Source organism: Nothoprocta perdicaria, unplaced genomic scaffold, assembly GCF_003342845.1.
Source record: "Nothoprocta perdicaria isolate Ctin4 unplaced genomic scaffold, notPer1 scaffold_55, whole genome shotgun sequence".
Classification (NCBI taxonomy): Eukaryota; Metazoa; Chordata; class Aves; order Tinamiformes; family Tinamidae; genus Nothoprocta; species Nothoprocta perdicaria.
In genome coordinates, this window is record NW_020455810.1 from 2707011 (window position 1) to 2720823 (window position 13813).

Below are 13813 nucleotides of genomic sequence, written 5' to 3' on the forward strand. Positions count from 1 at the left end.
AAGTTTTCCCTTTGCAACTGGAAGTAGCTGAGAGAGATCCCTCTGATAGACAAAAGTGAAATTAAATCTCCGTTTGCAGCTGGCTGTTGTGTTTCAGCAGTGGTATTGCTGTCATCTGCTTGCCTAGGAGACATCTCCACGGACAGCTTCTCTATAAAGATTTTAAATAAATATGACAGGAGCCCAATACCCTTCTGTCAATTTTAATGTCATAGCAGCAAGTATTCAGAGCAAGTATACACAAGAGGCCTGTCTTCCCTTTCAAATGGGCAGGCTAATAATGGGTATGCCACATTGGTTAATACAGATTTTTTTTTCGTAAGTGGGAATGAAAGAGAATGGAAATTAGAAAATTGTTTGGTTACTTCATAAATTATGGATATTCTGTTTACAGGTCATCTCTTTTGCTTCTTTGGTGACAGTGAACTCAAAATAAATGGGTATTTGGCATGAAAAGAATGTGCAAAGATTTCTGCTGGTGGGAAATTATATATATACCGGTTTATAAAATACCATCTTGGAAAAGAATGCAAAAGGAGGATTATAGGTAAATTTAAAGGCAATCAATAAAGGTAATCTAACATGATTTGCATTCTTGCGGTCTTACTTTGTGTTCATAAGCATAACTACCATGTTTTGAGCCAAACCCCTAGCAATTCAGCTGAATGGTTTCTCAGCCCCCTCAAGGAACTAGATTTTTGTAGGATGCAGCAATGTGCTGGTTGAGGAGCAGACTGAATTGTGGTCCTGCACCAGCTCTGCACTTGCACCTACCATATGGATCAGGCCCTAGGCACCAGTATGAGACTGGGGAGAAGTGACCACCCAGGAACACCATTTCCCAAGACATAATATGGTTGCATCTAGCCTTTTTGCTTTTTAATTTTTATTATTATTATAATATATTTTTTCTGAATTTTTGCCTCATCTGAGCAATAAATTCAAATATCCCTAATTTCCAGTTGTCGAAAACTTGGATTTTTTTTTGAATGCCCCAATTTTAAGATTTACCTGCATTGAAAGATATCAGATCCAAAGCAATAATCCTGATGGAGTGCCAGACCTCTCTCAGATGCAGGGGTTTTATTAGTGCAGTTCTGTCCCTCTTGCTGTTTACCTTCTTTCATGGTGCACTTTGCTGACACAATCAGGTTGGCCATCTGAATCCTTCCTCAGTGTTTGGAGGCATAAGCTTTTCTGACCAAGGGATCTCTAAATAATTTTCTCACTACATTTTTGACATAGAGATAGAAGATAAAAATCCTGATCAGGATTTTCTCTGAAGTGTTTTTGAGACTTTTTGTTGCAGAATTTTTCAACTTTTTCTAAAATCCTAAGAATTCAGAGGAGTCTGGCTGAACCAGGGAGTGCGTCGTCTCCCAGTTAGGTTTGTTCCTACAAGCTTCAAATTTCTGGTGCTTTCTATTTTCATAGGAAGTGAATATATTACAGAGTGAGTAAGTTACAGAGATTTTTTTTTCTTTTTGTTTTGTTTTGCTTTGTTTTTGAGGAAAGCAGCAGGTTTGGGACCTTGTTACCCAAAGGCTCCCTAGAGTGCAAGCAGCCCCATGACTGATGAACTTGTCGTAGGGCGGTAGCGTGAAGTAACCTGGAGAGAAGTCTCCGTTTGAGCCCTGTCCCTCCTGGCTCTGAGTGTGTCGGGACAAGGGGCTGGCCCAGAACTGCCTGGTCGTGGCAGGAGGAAAGGGCAGCATCAGTAGCTCCCTTCTATCCTCTACCAGAAATAATACCATTGAATTTTTGCCTTTGCTCCCTGCTCCTGCGGGTGCTGAGCTCCCTCCAGCTGCTTGCTTTCTGTGCTAAATGGGGAAGGGTTTTGTACTGGTTCYTTAAAATGGAGATAACACAGTTGTTTAGCTGTTAGCCCCAGCTGTCCAGAAACTGGGATGGGGTAGGAGGAATGGAGGGGGAGGTTAGARTGGAAAGAATGGGAAATACCAAAAATAATGGCAGCGAGAGATTGAAAATGGAGAACAGGTGGTTGTAGTGGGAATGTCTGCTCTGTTGACAAGATATTTTTTTGAAATGAGAAACTTGGAAAGGAATAAGCTGTCATTAGTCCCATCACGTTACAAAAATACGGCCCCCATGCTCTTTAAGAACGTGCACACCTGGTTGTGCATATTATAAAAGGAGTCCTTAGTGTGGCAATTAGTATTTCCACTTTTTAACTGCTTGCAAATCCAGGATTGCAGTGTCATATGTTTCTGTTAATTTCTACACTGCTGTAACTGGGATTCCATTACTCTGTTGAACTATGCGGAGTAAAACTGACCTCCTGCATCAGGAGAGATCTCTGCATTTGCATGTTAATGGAGTCCTATAAAAGCTGTATCCTGCTTCATTAGGAAATAAAAAACCTATTAATTAAAATGTTGAAGTTTGTGTCCAAGTACACATAAGATGACAGAAATGGCCTTTTGATACAAACGCATGGAGGGGTCTTCAGAAAAGAGTTTGTTGCTAATTTAACCTAAATTAGTGCTTAGGTGGATGCAATTTATTTTTCTAATAAGTACATTTAGTTCTGCACGTCGCTGCTGATTGCAGAGGTGAATATAATGATTCCTTAAAGCAATTCTCGTTATTGTGTTGTCGCTCCCTGTGATATGTAGACAGTGGCCAGAGACACCACAGCTTTGGCCCCACGGAGTGAGGGAGGCAAAACAAGGTGGCATTTCCCAGGAAAGGGCCTCTCCAAGGGAACCTCCCTCACCTTTCCCTTTCAGTCATTTGATCTGTGCAGTCCTTTTAATTCCTGTTGTCTTCTGCACAGGAGACAAGTGTAAGGTACCAAGAGCAGTACTGCTGCTTCGTGGGGGAAGATCCGGGACCGTGCAGCTACTGAGCTTTGGTTGTTTCACTTCAATTCTTCAAAGAAATTGGTCTGTATAAGCAAGGGGCTGTTTGAATCTGTGTGGTGAAAGTTATGTTGCCAGGTGGTTAGCTGGTGTTTTTCAGGCTCTGCAATATCTCTGTAAGGAAATGAGCTGCTTCGGGTATTATTAAAGCAATTAAAAGGCATTTAAACAAATGAAACACCGGGATGTGACAGATCTAACAGCAGATCGATCTAGAAAATTAGCGATTGTTTTTGTTAGATTAAGAGAAGAATCACTAGTGGTATTGACTTTTCAGGAGTTTCAGGACTGGCTTTATCCCGTCGAAAGGGCCTGTTACGTAACCATATTCAGATTTAGCAGCGCATCGATCTGTTAGCATTTACACTGTCACAGCTTTTGTTGCCGCTTACAAAGCTAGACTTCCATTTCATACGGAGTGAAAGTTCACCATCTAAAAATTCCCCTTGAAATCCTCTGAACGGAATGCTTTTAAACCCCGTTCCTATTGATTCCTTCAGAGCTGTTTTCTGTGTCTTTTCTTAATGCCCAATTCCGGCGCCTTGGACGTTAGTGGAAGTTCTGCAGTTTGCTCTAGTTATATCGGATGCTCACCCTCTTGAGCCCTTAAGCTTGAAAGGAAGAAGCAATCGTGTCTGATTCTCTTCAAGAGGCTGGACATTCCTGGATGGAAAAAGCTGCTCCTGACGTTGCTCCCCACAGTTGAGCAGCATCTTGGCAGTGGCAGCAGAGGAGCAGAGTGGTCCTTGCTTCCCGTCATTGACCTGAGCCCTCCGCTCCCTGGAGAGATGGAATTTCTCCAGGTTTGCCTAAACAAAGGCCTGTTCATGTCAGAATTCCTTTTAGAGGGCTCTTTTGGTCCTTGCATTTTGCCACCTTAAAAAATGTACTTAACTTTATTAGTGACTGGTTAGATCTCTAGTACTAAAAGCAAGATGCTTTAGATTTGCACCTCTAGGAATGCCACTTACCACTGGAGAATGAAGAAAATAATGTCAATAATTCAGCAGGCTTTAAACTAAGGCCAGTTCCTGGCCAATGCAGTTTGCCCCCGCAGTCTTCTGGATGAGGTCTAACACTGCAAGCCTGTTTGCCTGAGCTCCCCGAATGTCCTGCTGCCTCCTTGTGCTCCCTGGTGGCCGCTACCTGCTCTGCTGCAGGGTGCTGTGAACCTGCATGGGGGTAGCACAAGTCCCAATGGTTTTAGTCTGATTTTGCTCTGGAGAGCTGCCTGGCCCAGCAGGGGTGTTCCCACAAGGACAGAAACCATCTACCATGGGAAGTGTGGAACTGGGTTCAGGAGGCTCCTCATTAAGCATGTGGAGGCATGTGGAAGACAAGGTGGGATTTATACACATGTAAACATGTCTGTGCGTGCCTGCCTTTCTGTGCCTGAAGTTCACGGGTTTGGAGTAGGAAGAAACTTGTGCATCCCCCGTGTAAAACATTGGGAGAGATAGGAAGGCAAGATTTGGGTGTGAAGTGCGTGCTCCAGACAGCTGGGGTATTCTGGACTACGGGATGTCTCTGAGATGACCGTGAATTTACCAGGGCACAAGATCACAAATGAGAAGATTTTTGCCTTCTTACTCACCTCTACCTTCTGCCCGTCCTTCGTTGCTATCCTGTACTCCGAGGAAAGCATCACTGCTTTTTTCCAGTTCCACCCTGTCTTCCAGCTCCGGGGGTGCAGAGGAGCTGCAGCAGCACTGCAGCTGGGTGACACATCCCGAGAGACGAGACGCTGCAGAAGGAGCCCGTTGTGCTCCCGTCCCCAGGGGGGACACGCGCTGCTGGAGTGGGAACACGCACGGAGCTGCTCCTCAGCAAGGGACTCGGAGGACTTGGTCCTCTCTCCCCGCTGTGCACCATGGTCTGTGCTGGCCATCGTGCAGACATTTAAAGCCTGCCCTACTTCATTCCTTATTTTAGAGCTTCCTTTTGAGCTCAGTCGCCATTTCAATAGAACTTGCTTAAAGTCAATTTTCACGGCTGTCGTTTTTCCACAGCTAAGTGGCTGTAGCAGCGTGCAGAGTTTGTCACTGGTGTCCCTGGGAGCTGTGGAGATGCTGGTGTGACAGAGTTGAACCTTATTGATGAACCAGCAGCGGGAGAATTAGGGATCACTTAGAAATCTGCCAAGTCCGTGGAAAAGGTGAAATACCTAAATCTTAATTTTGTGATGAGAAGAAGAAATGAAGAAGAGGAAGGAAGAAGAAAATATATTTACCATCTGGTACCAATGTCACATACAACAATGTAAGGACAAGATAGTGAATATCTTTCTTAAAGAAATCTCTTTTATGGCTAATACACGCACGAGAAACAAAGATGAATGAGAGGCTAGTGAGGCTGATAAGGCCATAAGCTGCAGTAAGTTGACAGCGAGTGTAGGAACAATGAGTATCAGTTGTGATTAAATGTAATGGGCAGTGATTTACCATCTCATTAAAAGATTAAAACACTCAATTTGCTTGTATGCGAATAAGAAAACAAATAGTCATTAAAATGCCCTGATAGGGCATTAAGTTCTTCCTTAAGACTCGTGAAATGTCATTAATTTTGCCTGCCGAGGAGGAGGAGCAGCGTGGAAGCCACCTCGTGGGATTTATTGGAATGCAGGCGGAGACACGGGGACGAGAAAATGGTTTTCCCAAAATAGCGACCGTCGACAGGCGTATGAATTTATCTGTGATGTATAGAGCGTTTCATCGGGATTTTGCATCAGAGGGAAGTACAGACACCTGAGCCTTGCCCCAGCAGCCCTAGTGACCATCCGCGACTCCGAGGTTCAACAGTGCCATCCTGTGGGTGGCTGCGGCGGCTGGAAAGCCTGGCCGTGGCAGGTGGATAAATGCCTGCAAAAGGATAAATTATCACAGACTATCAGATATTGTATGGCCCTGCGCAATCAACTGGAATATTTCCCTCTGGTAGTCAGCCGGGCTCATTATTACTTTTCTGCTCAGAAAATTAATAACCGAAATGCATTATAACCAACTGGAAAGCATTGCAGGGCAGCTGATGAGCAGCGTGCCTGTTATTCTTACCCGATTGCTGAGAAATGGGTTTTTAATCATCCCAGTGTGTTTTTAATCATCTTGCAATTTATTTTCACAGACAATGCCAAAGTCAAAGGCAAGCAAGAAAATGCAAATAAGGACCCCCATAAAGTTGTATGTGGACATCTTTAAAGAGGCACTGCACTGGAACTAAGAATAGTTAACTCGCGTGTTTTATACCAGAAAATATGAATTCCCAGGCAACCTTGGAGATTAAGCTAGATGGCTTGAACAACTCACCAGAATACTTTTTAATTCCAGAAAGATAAGGGTAGGATTAAAGTCTTTTTTTTTTTTTTTTTTTTTTTTTTTTTTGGTTGAAGATGAACTTGTACTTAGAGCATCTGGAGAACTTTCTATTCATCTACCAAATATTATTGCAGGGCATATTCTAATCAAAAGTCAAATGGCCCAACTTCAGCCTGCTTTGACTGGGGAGGAGTTGGGGCATCACGGGGTAACTGCAGGCTTTTAAACCTGTGATTTTCGCTTTGTTTTGCTAGGCAGGTTGTTAGTGCCAGAGTAAATGGTACCTTTTCCTTGGAAGAGGATCAGGGCAGGGAGAGGCAGGCTGCTGGGGAAGGTCCTGCACACTTTTGCTGTGTTGGGGTGCTGGGGGGCAGCGTGCAGGTCAGCCCGTGTTTAGGTGCCTCTTCAGTTCACAGCCCCTTGGCGGGGATTTGTCCAGCTGCAGGTCTCTGTTCATGAGATACAGGTCACAGAGTCCCAGAATGGTTGAGGTTGGAAGCGACCTCTATGGATCATCTAGTCCAACCCCCTGCTCCAGCAGGGACACCCAGAGCACGGGGCACAGGGCGGCATCCAGGCGGGTTTGGAAGATCTCCAGAGGAGGAGACTCCACAGCCTCCCTGGACAGCCTATGACAGTGGAAGACTGTCCCCCTAACAAGGCACACAGGTAACTCTCATCTGTATGAAAACACAAACATTTAATTACTCACATGCAGAAAACTAGTGTAGTTTTAAAGTTTTTGCCATTTTTGTATGTCTCTTGACTAAGAATCTTGCAGCCTAGCAAGAGACTTGCCTCTGTGGGGGTTCTGGCCTGTGTTAACCAGGCTAACCAGTTTAAATGCTGGCCTATTGGGCATCTCAGGGCTGCTGCCCTGACTTACACTGCTTATATGAATTCTGGATCAATCAGATGTAATAGGAAAATAATCTCTTGTGATGTTTAATTGAAGGCAGAAAGGATAATGACATATCAAAGTTGAGCATTTGCCCAGAGGAAATTTCTTTGTAGTCCATATCAGTTTAAAATTAACTGGAGCCCCGGAGCATCAGGGTTTGTGTAACTTTTACTCATTTTTATCCTAACCAATGCGAACGTGTTTAACTCATATAAATGTCTAATTCTGTTCTTGAATCTTGCAAAGCTCTTGATCTTAGCACTGTGTTATTTTCAGGGAGTTCTGCATTTAATTTTATGTTTTTTTTAAAGGTAGCTGCCATTACTTGTGTTACATGTTCGTTCTGATGGTACTGAAACACACCCAAAACAGGCTCGGCAAATATGCCCATATATTCCTAACACAAAACCAGCTGTGGCTGTTATTTAACTTTAAATAAATGTGCCCATTAGACGGCTGTGAAGGTCCATATATGTATACAAGAGTTCCCTTTTAGTCAGACAGGACCTTTTTTTTTTGCTTTGTTCCCTGATTCTTAGACAAAGGAGTGCTGAATCTTCAAAACAACATCTGTCAAACTGATTTTCATCAGATTAAGTATATCCTCAAAGCCACCGTCGCAGCTTGCAAAATACTGGAAATGTAGGTTGTGCATTGCATAAACCACCAATCGAGTTTAAAGCACTCGAAATTGTTTTGCAAATGGTAGCAGCTTGCACATATTTTCCCATTTTGTTTCTGGTTTTGGTGGCTTTTTCAGACAGCGAGTGAGTGGTGCTGGAATAGTCCGATCACATGGGATGTCTTGGAGTCTGGTTACGAAACCCTGTTCCTGGGAGCTGCTCCGGCTCCACAGGAGCCCGGGCTTTGAGAACCTAGCGGGGGCATTGAATTAATTGCACAGTAGGGTGGTAAGCAAGCAGCCTATACCACATCCACCAAATATAGGTTCTTTTCAGGAAATATTGTTAGGAATTCCATGCATCATCCGAGCATAGTGAACACCAAAAGGTCATGTTAAGAGGAGAGGAAAAAAAAAATGTTAATAATGTAATGTCAATAGCTGTTGACATTACAAAAAATAGCTGTTTCTCTGAGTGTGATTGAAGCCAGGTTCCATGCGTAATTGAAGAATAATTGCCACACATTTTATTTCTCCATTTATTGCTCATTCTCTTTATAATGTTCTACTAATAACTTTACAATCAGGACCTTCAACCTGCGGTGCTTGTGTGTTCTGTTAGACTTTAGACTCTTAGACTTTCTTTAGACTGTAACATGCTGATAGCCTCACTATGATTAGGGTGAAATGAAAGTATTTGAGTACTGATCTTTGCTTACGATTAGTTTATACTAGCAGAAAATGGGATTGAAGAATTGCTAATGTAGCTGTCAAAAATCTCTTTGACATGACACATAGCAAATATTGCTGCTACTTTTAAATGGAAGCCTCTTAAAGCAGAACGTCTTTCTCTCTCTCTCTGTAAGCACTCTTAATCCTGCCTCCCTGGTCTTTTAAGAATTCCTGGAAGGGATGCTGATGATTCTTGTTGAAGCAGGGCTCAGGTAATGTTTGTGCAGAATAGGCTCACCATCTGATGGTGTGCTGTCACCTTCACGTCACCTACCATCGTGCTAATACACCTTTACGGGCTGTGCAGCTGGGAAGTGTGTCACGGTAATGAGTAGCATTCCCCTAATAAACAGCATTCCCTAATAATTTGGTTTCTGTTGCTCCCGCCTTGTCAGATGGGACACGCTCAGGTTTGGGCACCTCCTCAGGGGCCTTGTTAATGAAGCCCTTGCTGCGAGTCCCTGGTTGTGGGGGGCTCAGAGGGAGTAGGACTTAACCTCCACCCTCTCCCTCCCCATTTCAGTGTCTCGGGCTGCCTGTTTTTAGGGAGATGTGCATCTTTTGCCAAGGTTTGGGGGAACTGCTAGTCTTGACCTTGCTGCAGACGTTGTAGGTGGTGATACGTGTCCAGAGAGCCAGTTGCTGAGTGTTTAGAGGAGCCGACCTCCATGCAGGGGTTGCCAGCTTAGTGGCCAAGTGGCCCTGGGAATTTGATCCCTTCTATTGACCAGGTTCCAGAGTTTCTGTCCTTGGGACTGTTCCTATTAGTGTAAATGGAAGCTGACCCATGAAAAACAAGGGCAAAGTTTGCTCTGTGGTTTTTACTGTTTGTTTTATTGCAGACAGGATTCTCCTGTGTGCTGCAGTAGGTAAATATCTGCTTGAAAATCCATGATTAAGGTATTGGTTGTGTGTTTTTCTGAGACTCAGAGTCTTAATCCACTTGACTGGCAGAAATAAACTTGGCTTTTACGTTATTCTCCATCACCGCCATAAGTTTAGTCCATCTACTGTTTCCATCATCTCTCAGAATAATAAGCCTAAAATACTGCTGGCAACTTCCATATGTAATTTGAGGATTAGGAAGACAATGCAAACAAAGTGACTTTCAGCTCTATGTAAAGAACACAGTATGGTTGGCCTGGCCTTCCTGTCAGTTAACCTGGAGCAGCCAAAACCCACAGGTCTGTATGAGTGTACGTGGCTGATGTATAAGTAGAGAAATTTGAAGAGAAATTGTCTTGTCTACTTGAAACACTCATTGATTGGGAAGGATGACACCTCTTTCATTGCATATGTGTTCTGTTGCGGATTTTTACCTTCTGAGCAACTCATAAAACTAAAATAATCCTTCGTTTTTCAGCCCACCTAAACCAGCAGTGTTCATCTCTGGAGTCATTGCCAGGGTAAGTTTATTATTAAATTTCTTTCAGACACAGAAAAGTGATTGTAGGCCTTTCAAAATTATCACTGATGAGAGCGAGATTAATCTTCTTCATTCTGCTTCCTCTTTTATGAGAAAGTGCTTTATGTTTTGTATATTTATCTAAATCTCTGAACATTCTTTTTGGTTTGGTGTGAAATTGAAATTATTTATTGAAATGGCTTTTATTGTTTTACTTTGAATTTAAGCACTTAAGGATTATTGGATCTTCTTTCCCTATCTAAGCTTGATATTACTACATTCATTTTCTTTGAAAGCAATTACATGCAAGTCTGCTGCTCTAGCTTGGTCTGTGAAGAGGAGCATGGCTTGCAGTGATGCATGTTTGAAGACAGTGAGGTACCATATGTGCCATTAGATAGTTGGATTTTTAGGAGTCATTCCCTGAATTTTAACAGCTAGCAAGGCCTGGAAATCCATAAGCTAGGAAATCAGTATTAGCTAGTCATTAATTGTGTGAGCACGAATACATGCCCTATGCATTGTGGCACACGGTGATGTCTCTGTGTCACCCTTCTGTGGTGGTTATCACCACCGTGTCATGTGGTGACCATGTCCCATCACATAGGTGGTAAAGACAGCGTACAGGCATGCACTGGTGTCACTGTGAAGCTAGGGTGAATCCTTGACCTTTGTCTGTACCAAGGTGGAGGCCTATCAGGCATCTAACACCCAGGCTGCATCAACAGGAAACCCACTGGTAGATCAAGGGAAGTGGTTGGGCTCTGCTGAGTGCTCATCAGGCCACACGAGCCCACCTTTGGCCTCCCTCGCTCTGGTTATGTGAAGGCTGTTGAGAAGCTGGGGTGAGTTCCCTGGACGGGCCCAGGGTGGTGGGGCTGCAGCACCTGCCCTGTGAGGAGAGGCCGAGGGGGCCAGGATGTGTTGAGCGCAGGGAAGGGATGGCTTCAGGAGGACCTGAGAGCCTCCTGTCCCACCTACGGGTGCTGACTGACAGGGGGATGTCCGACTGGATGTAGGAGGACTTCCCACGGTGAGGACAGCCAGGGAATGAAGCAGGTTGGCTCAAGAGGCCGTTCTGTCCCTGTGCACGGAGGTTTGCAGGACCAGAGTGGATAAAACCCCGAGTAACGTGCTCTGACCTCATAGCTGACCTTGCTTGGAGCAGGGGGTGGGACTAGAGACATCCTGAGGTCCCTCCCAACCTGAATTATTCTGTGATTTTGGGATTCTAAGATGGACGTTTCTGGCTAATGTAGACTGACCCTGTCAATTGCTAAAGCCTCAGCAAGTCATAAAAGAGCTGCATTCACATCCCCCTTCTGAGAAAGCAGGATGCCACAGGTCAGAGAAGTCGGAAAGGGCAAACAACCACAAAGAGGGGAAAGGAGATAGTAAATGTCAAATTTAAGCAAAAAAACAAAGAAAGAGGAAGCAACCTGGAGCAGAGACCAAGATGGAAGAAAAAATGTACAAGATTAACCTAGTGATCAAGGGAAAAAAAGTCACATTAGAAAGGAAGTAGAATTAGGAGTAGGTGCAAATGGGACAGAGGTAAGACAAGGCATCTGCTTTGCACAGCACATCTTTGTGCAATGCTGTCCGCCTGTGAACTCGAGAAATAGAGCATGGTCCTGGTTTTTGATGTTTTTGTCCCTAGTTTTAAGCAGGGGAGTCATGATGCTGAGCACTGCTAATATTTTTTCCCCATTACATGCAAGTGTGCTGCTGTCACTTGCTCTAGGATTATGCATTCCCGCTGAAAACCCCGTGGGACTCACCTGGGAAAGGGTAGTTCTCAGTAGGTGACATAAATGTTACACACCGGCTGGTACTGTAGAACAGTAACAAGAGAGAAATAACGCTGGCAGATCCTGTTAAAAGCAGGTGTTAAACTTATAAGCCATCTAGCTGTAAAATTTAAATTGAAAGTGGAGCTAGATCATGACTTTCTTCTTGCAGAACTAGTATTCCCGCAGCTGGCTTTCTTGTGCAGGTATTTTTTCACATTGCCTTTCCTTATTTTTCTCCCATTTCTTACTGCTTTGTGAAAAGCAAACGTGTCCCATAGTTGTAAAAGTGAGTTAGCACGGGAAGCTATGAGACCTAAAGGCAGGATCATAATTTTTGTCCCTGGTCACTTTAAGATACTGTGTTCTAAGATGTGATGGATAATAGGAAGAAGTGAGGTTTATTTCAGTGTTATTTTGAAGTTGGTTAAAACATTGGCAAGACAGAAGGCATGCAGGGTGATTTTGGAGGAACATGCAACACACTCTTTTCATCTGCTTTTTACATTTGTGTAAAAATATGTTCACTTGACCTATAAAATGTGCTTATAAATTTTCTTTGCTTTTTCCTCGTTTGTTCTTCAAACAGGGAGATAAGGACTTCCCTCCAGCTGCAGCTCAGGTAGCTCACCAGAAACCCCATCCTTCTGTGGAGAAGCTCCCTCATCCGCAGCATGTCAAGCAGCACATCCACCAGCCTCGCAAGTGAGCTCTCCATCAAAAGTCCCAGCCCAAATGCCATCAACGAATCCGCTTCCAAGAGAGGAATGCTAATCCCATTAGCATTCATGCTACCAAATCAGCAAAATTGGTCTCTAAAATAATGTGTTGCTTCTTTTCTCTATGTATGTTTCATTCTCAAAGGTTAATAAGAATGGAGACATTGATCGGTTGTTATCCCAGGTGGAAATTTTCCCCCTTCTCTGTTACGTATTTGCTGATCAGGGGTGTTATTCAGCTTCTCCAGTTTGCTTTTCTGTGAGACTCTCTTACTACAAAGGCAAAAATTCAAAATGAGTAATATGATTAATGATTTAAAGAAATTGTACTTTTAGCTCTGGCATCACAGTAGCACATACATAGTTAATGCAGGTTTTTTATGCTAAAACAGTAAGAATGAGGAACCCATTGGTGCTGGTGCTTTTACGTTCTGGAGAAAGCTTGTATATTTGATACAGAAATTGGTGGTTGCCTTGAGGCCCCTTGAGGTCTTTAGTATCCTAAGAAATGATACCTCAGCAGCAGTTGCATCCAGTTTCAACTAATAAGATGAGAACAGGGTCCAGATATATTCTCAAGGGGGCACAAATTCAGCTGAATTTTCCTTGTACTCCACTGCACTCACCCAATCTTGTTGAAGTACTTCCATGCAGGCTTTGCACATATGGAGCTCTCTGGGTACGAACGGGGTGAGAAATCAGAATTTCAGAAACACTTCTGCTGTCTGCAACACATTTGTGATCTCATTTGTCTCACTAGGGGCTCTATTTTTATGAGGTGATCATTTCTCAATTGCAATAGCAAGCTGAAAGAGTTTGGGACCTTGCAGAATTAAACTTAAAAATAACCTGGAGAAAAATCTGTTTTCTTTTTTTTTTTTTTTTTTTTTTTTGTTAAGCTTCCCGTTTGAGGTTATTGTTGAAAAATAAGAGCTATCACTAGTAAATGTGTTTGACTTTATGAAACAAACTCTGTTGTGCGCCATATGTTTTTCCTAGACTTTTTATTCTGAATAAGGAAAGTAACAATAGAAGTGAAATATAAAAAGTTACCTTAAAAACAGAGCCATCTCATTAGGTTTTACCATGTAATTAGATCTGTTTGATTGCAATGTTCAAAATTGCTTAGCTGCATCATCTTCCTTCCACAACTCATCTCTATAAAGCTCGTGCAAATAATTTTTTGCACCTTTAACCTACATTTGTAAGTGTACTTCTCTTTTTAACTGAGTAAAAATACACTACAGGCTTTTGTACCCCCTAGGTTTATAAAAATTTAGTAGCTTCTCAAAAGGTGGGTACATGGGTAGTGCTGCAGCCAGTCATCTGGCAAATTAGTGGAAGTTCGGGGGTCACTTGGGGCTCATTTATGTTTAAAATCAAATAGCATGGAAGAACAGTGAGGCGAGTTCAAAAAATACGAATTTCTGAAACAATTGCAGATTAATTCA

At 43.1% G+C, this 13813-nt stretch overlaps 1 protein-coding gene across 1 annotated transcript in view; it reads left to right on the plus strand.

The window, feature by feature from the left end:
* The window catches only part of DAP (death associated protein), a 33799-nt gene extending 20586 nt beyond the window's left edge, over positions 1–13213 (plus strand). Inside the window, exons 3-4 of the mRNA XM_026048538.1 lie at positions 9812–9854; positions 12233–13213. Coding sequence (XP_025904323.1) covers positions 9812–9854; positions 12233–12352 — 163 coding nt within the window. The 3' untranslated portion in view covers positions 12353–13213. The remainder of the gene's footprint in view (positions 1–9811; positions 9855–12232) is intronic.
* Positions 13214–13813: the final 600 nt, after the last annotated feature.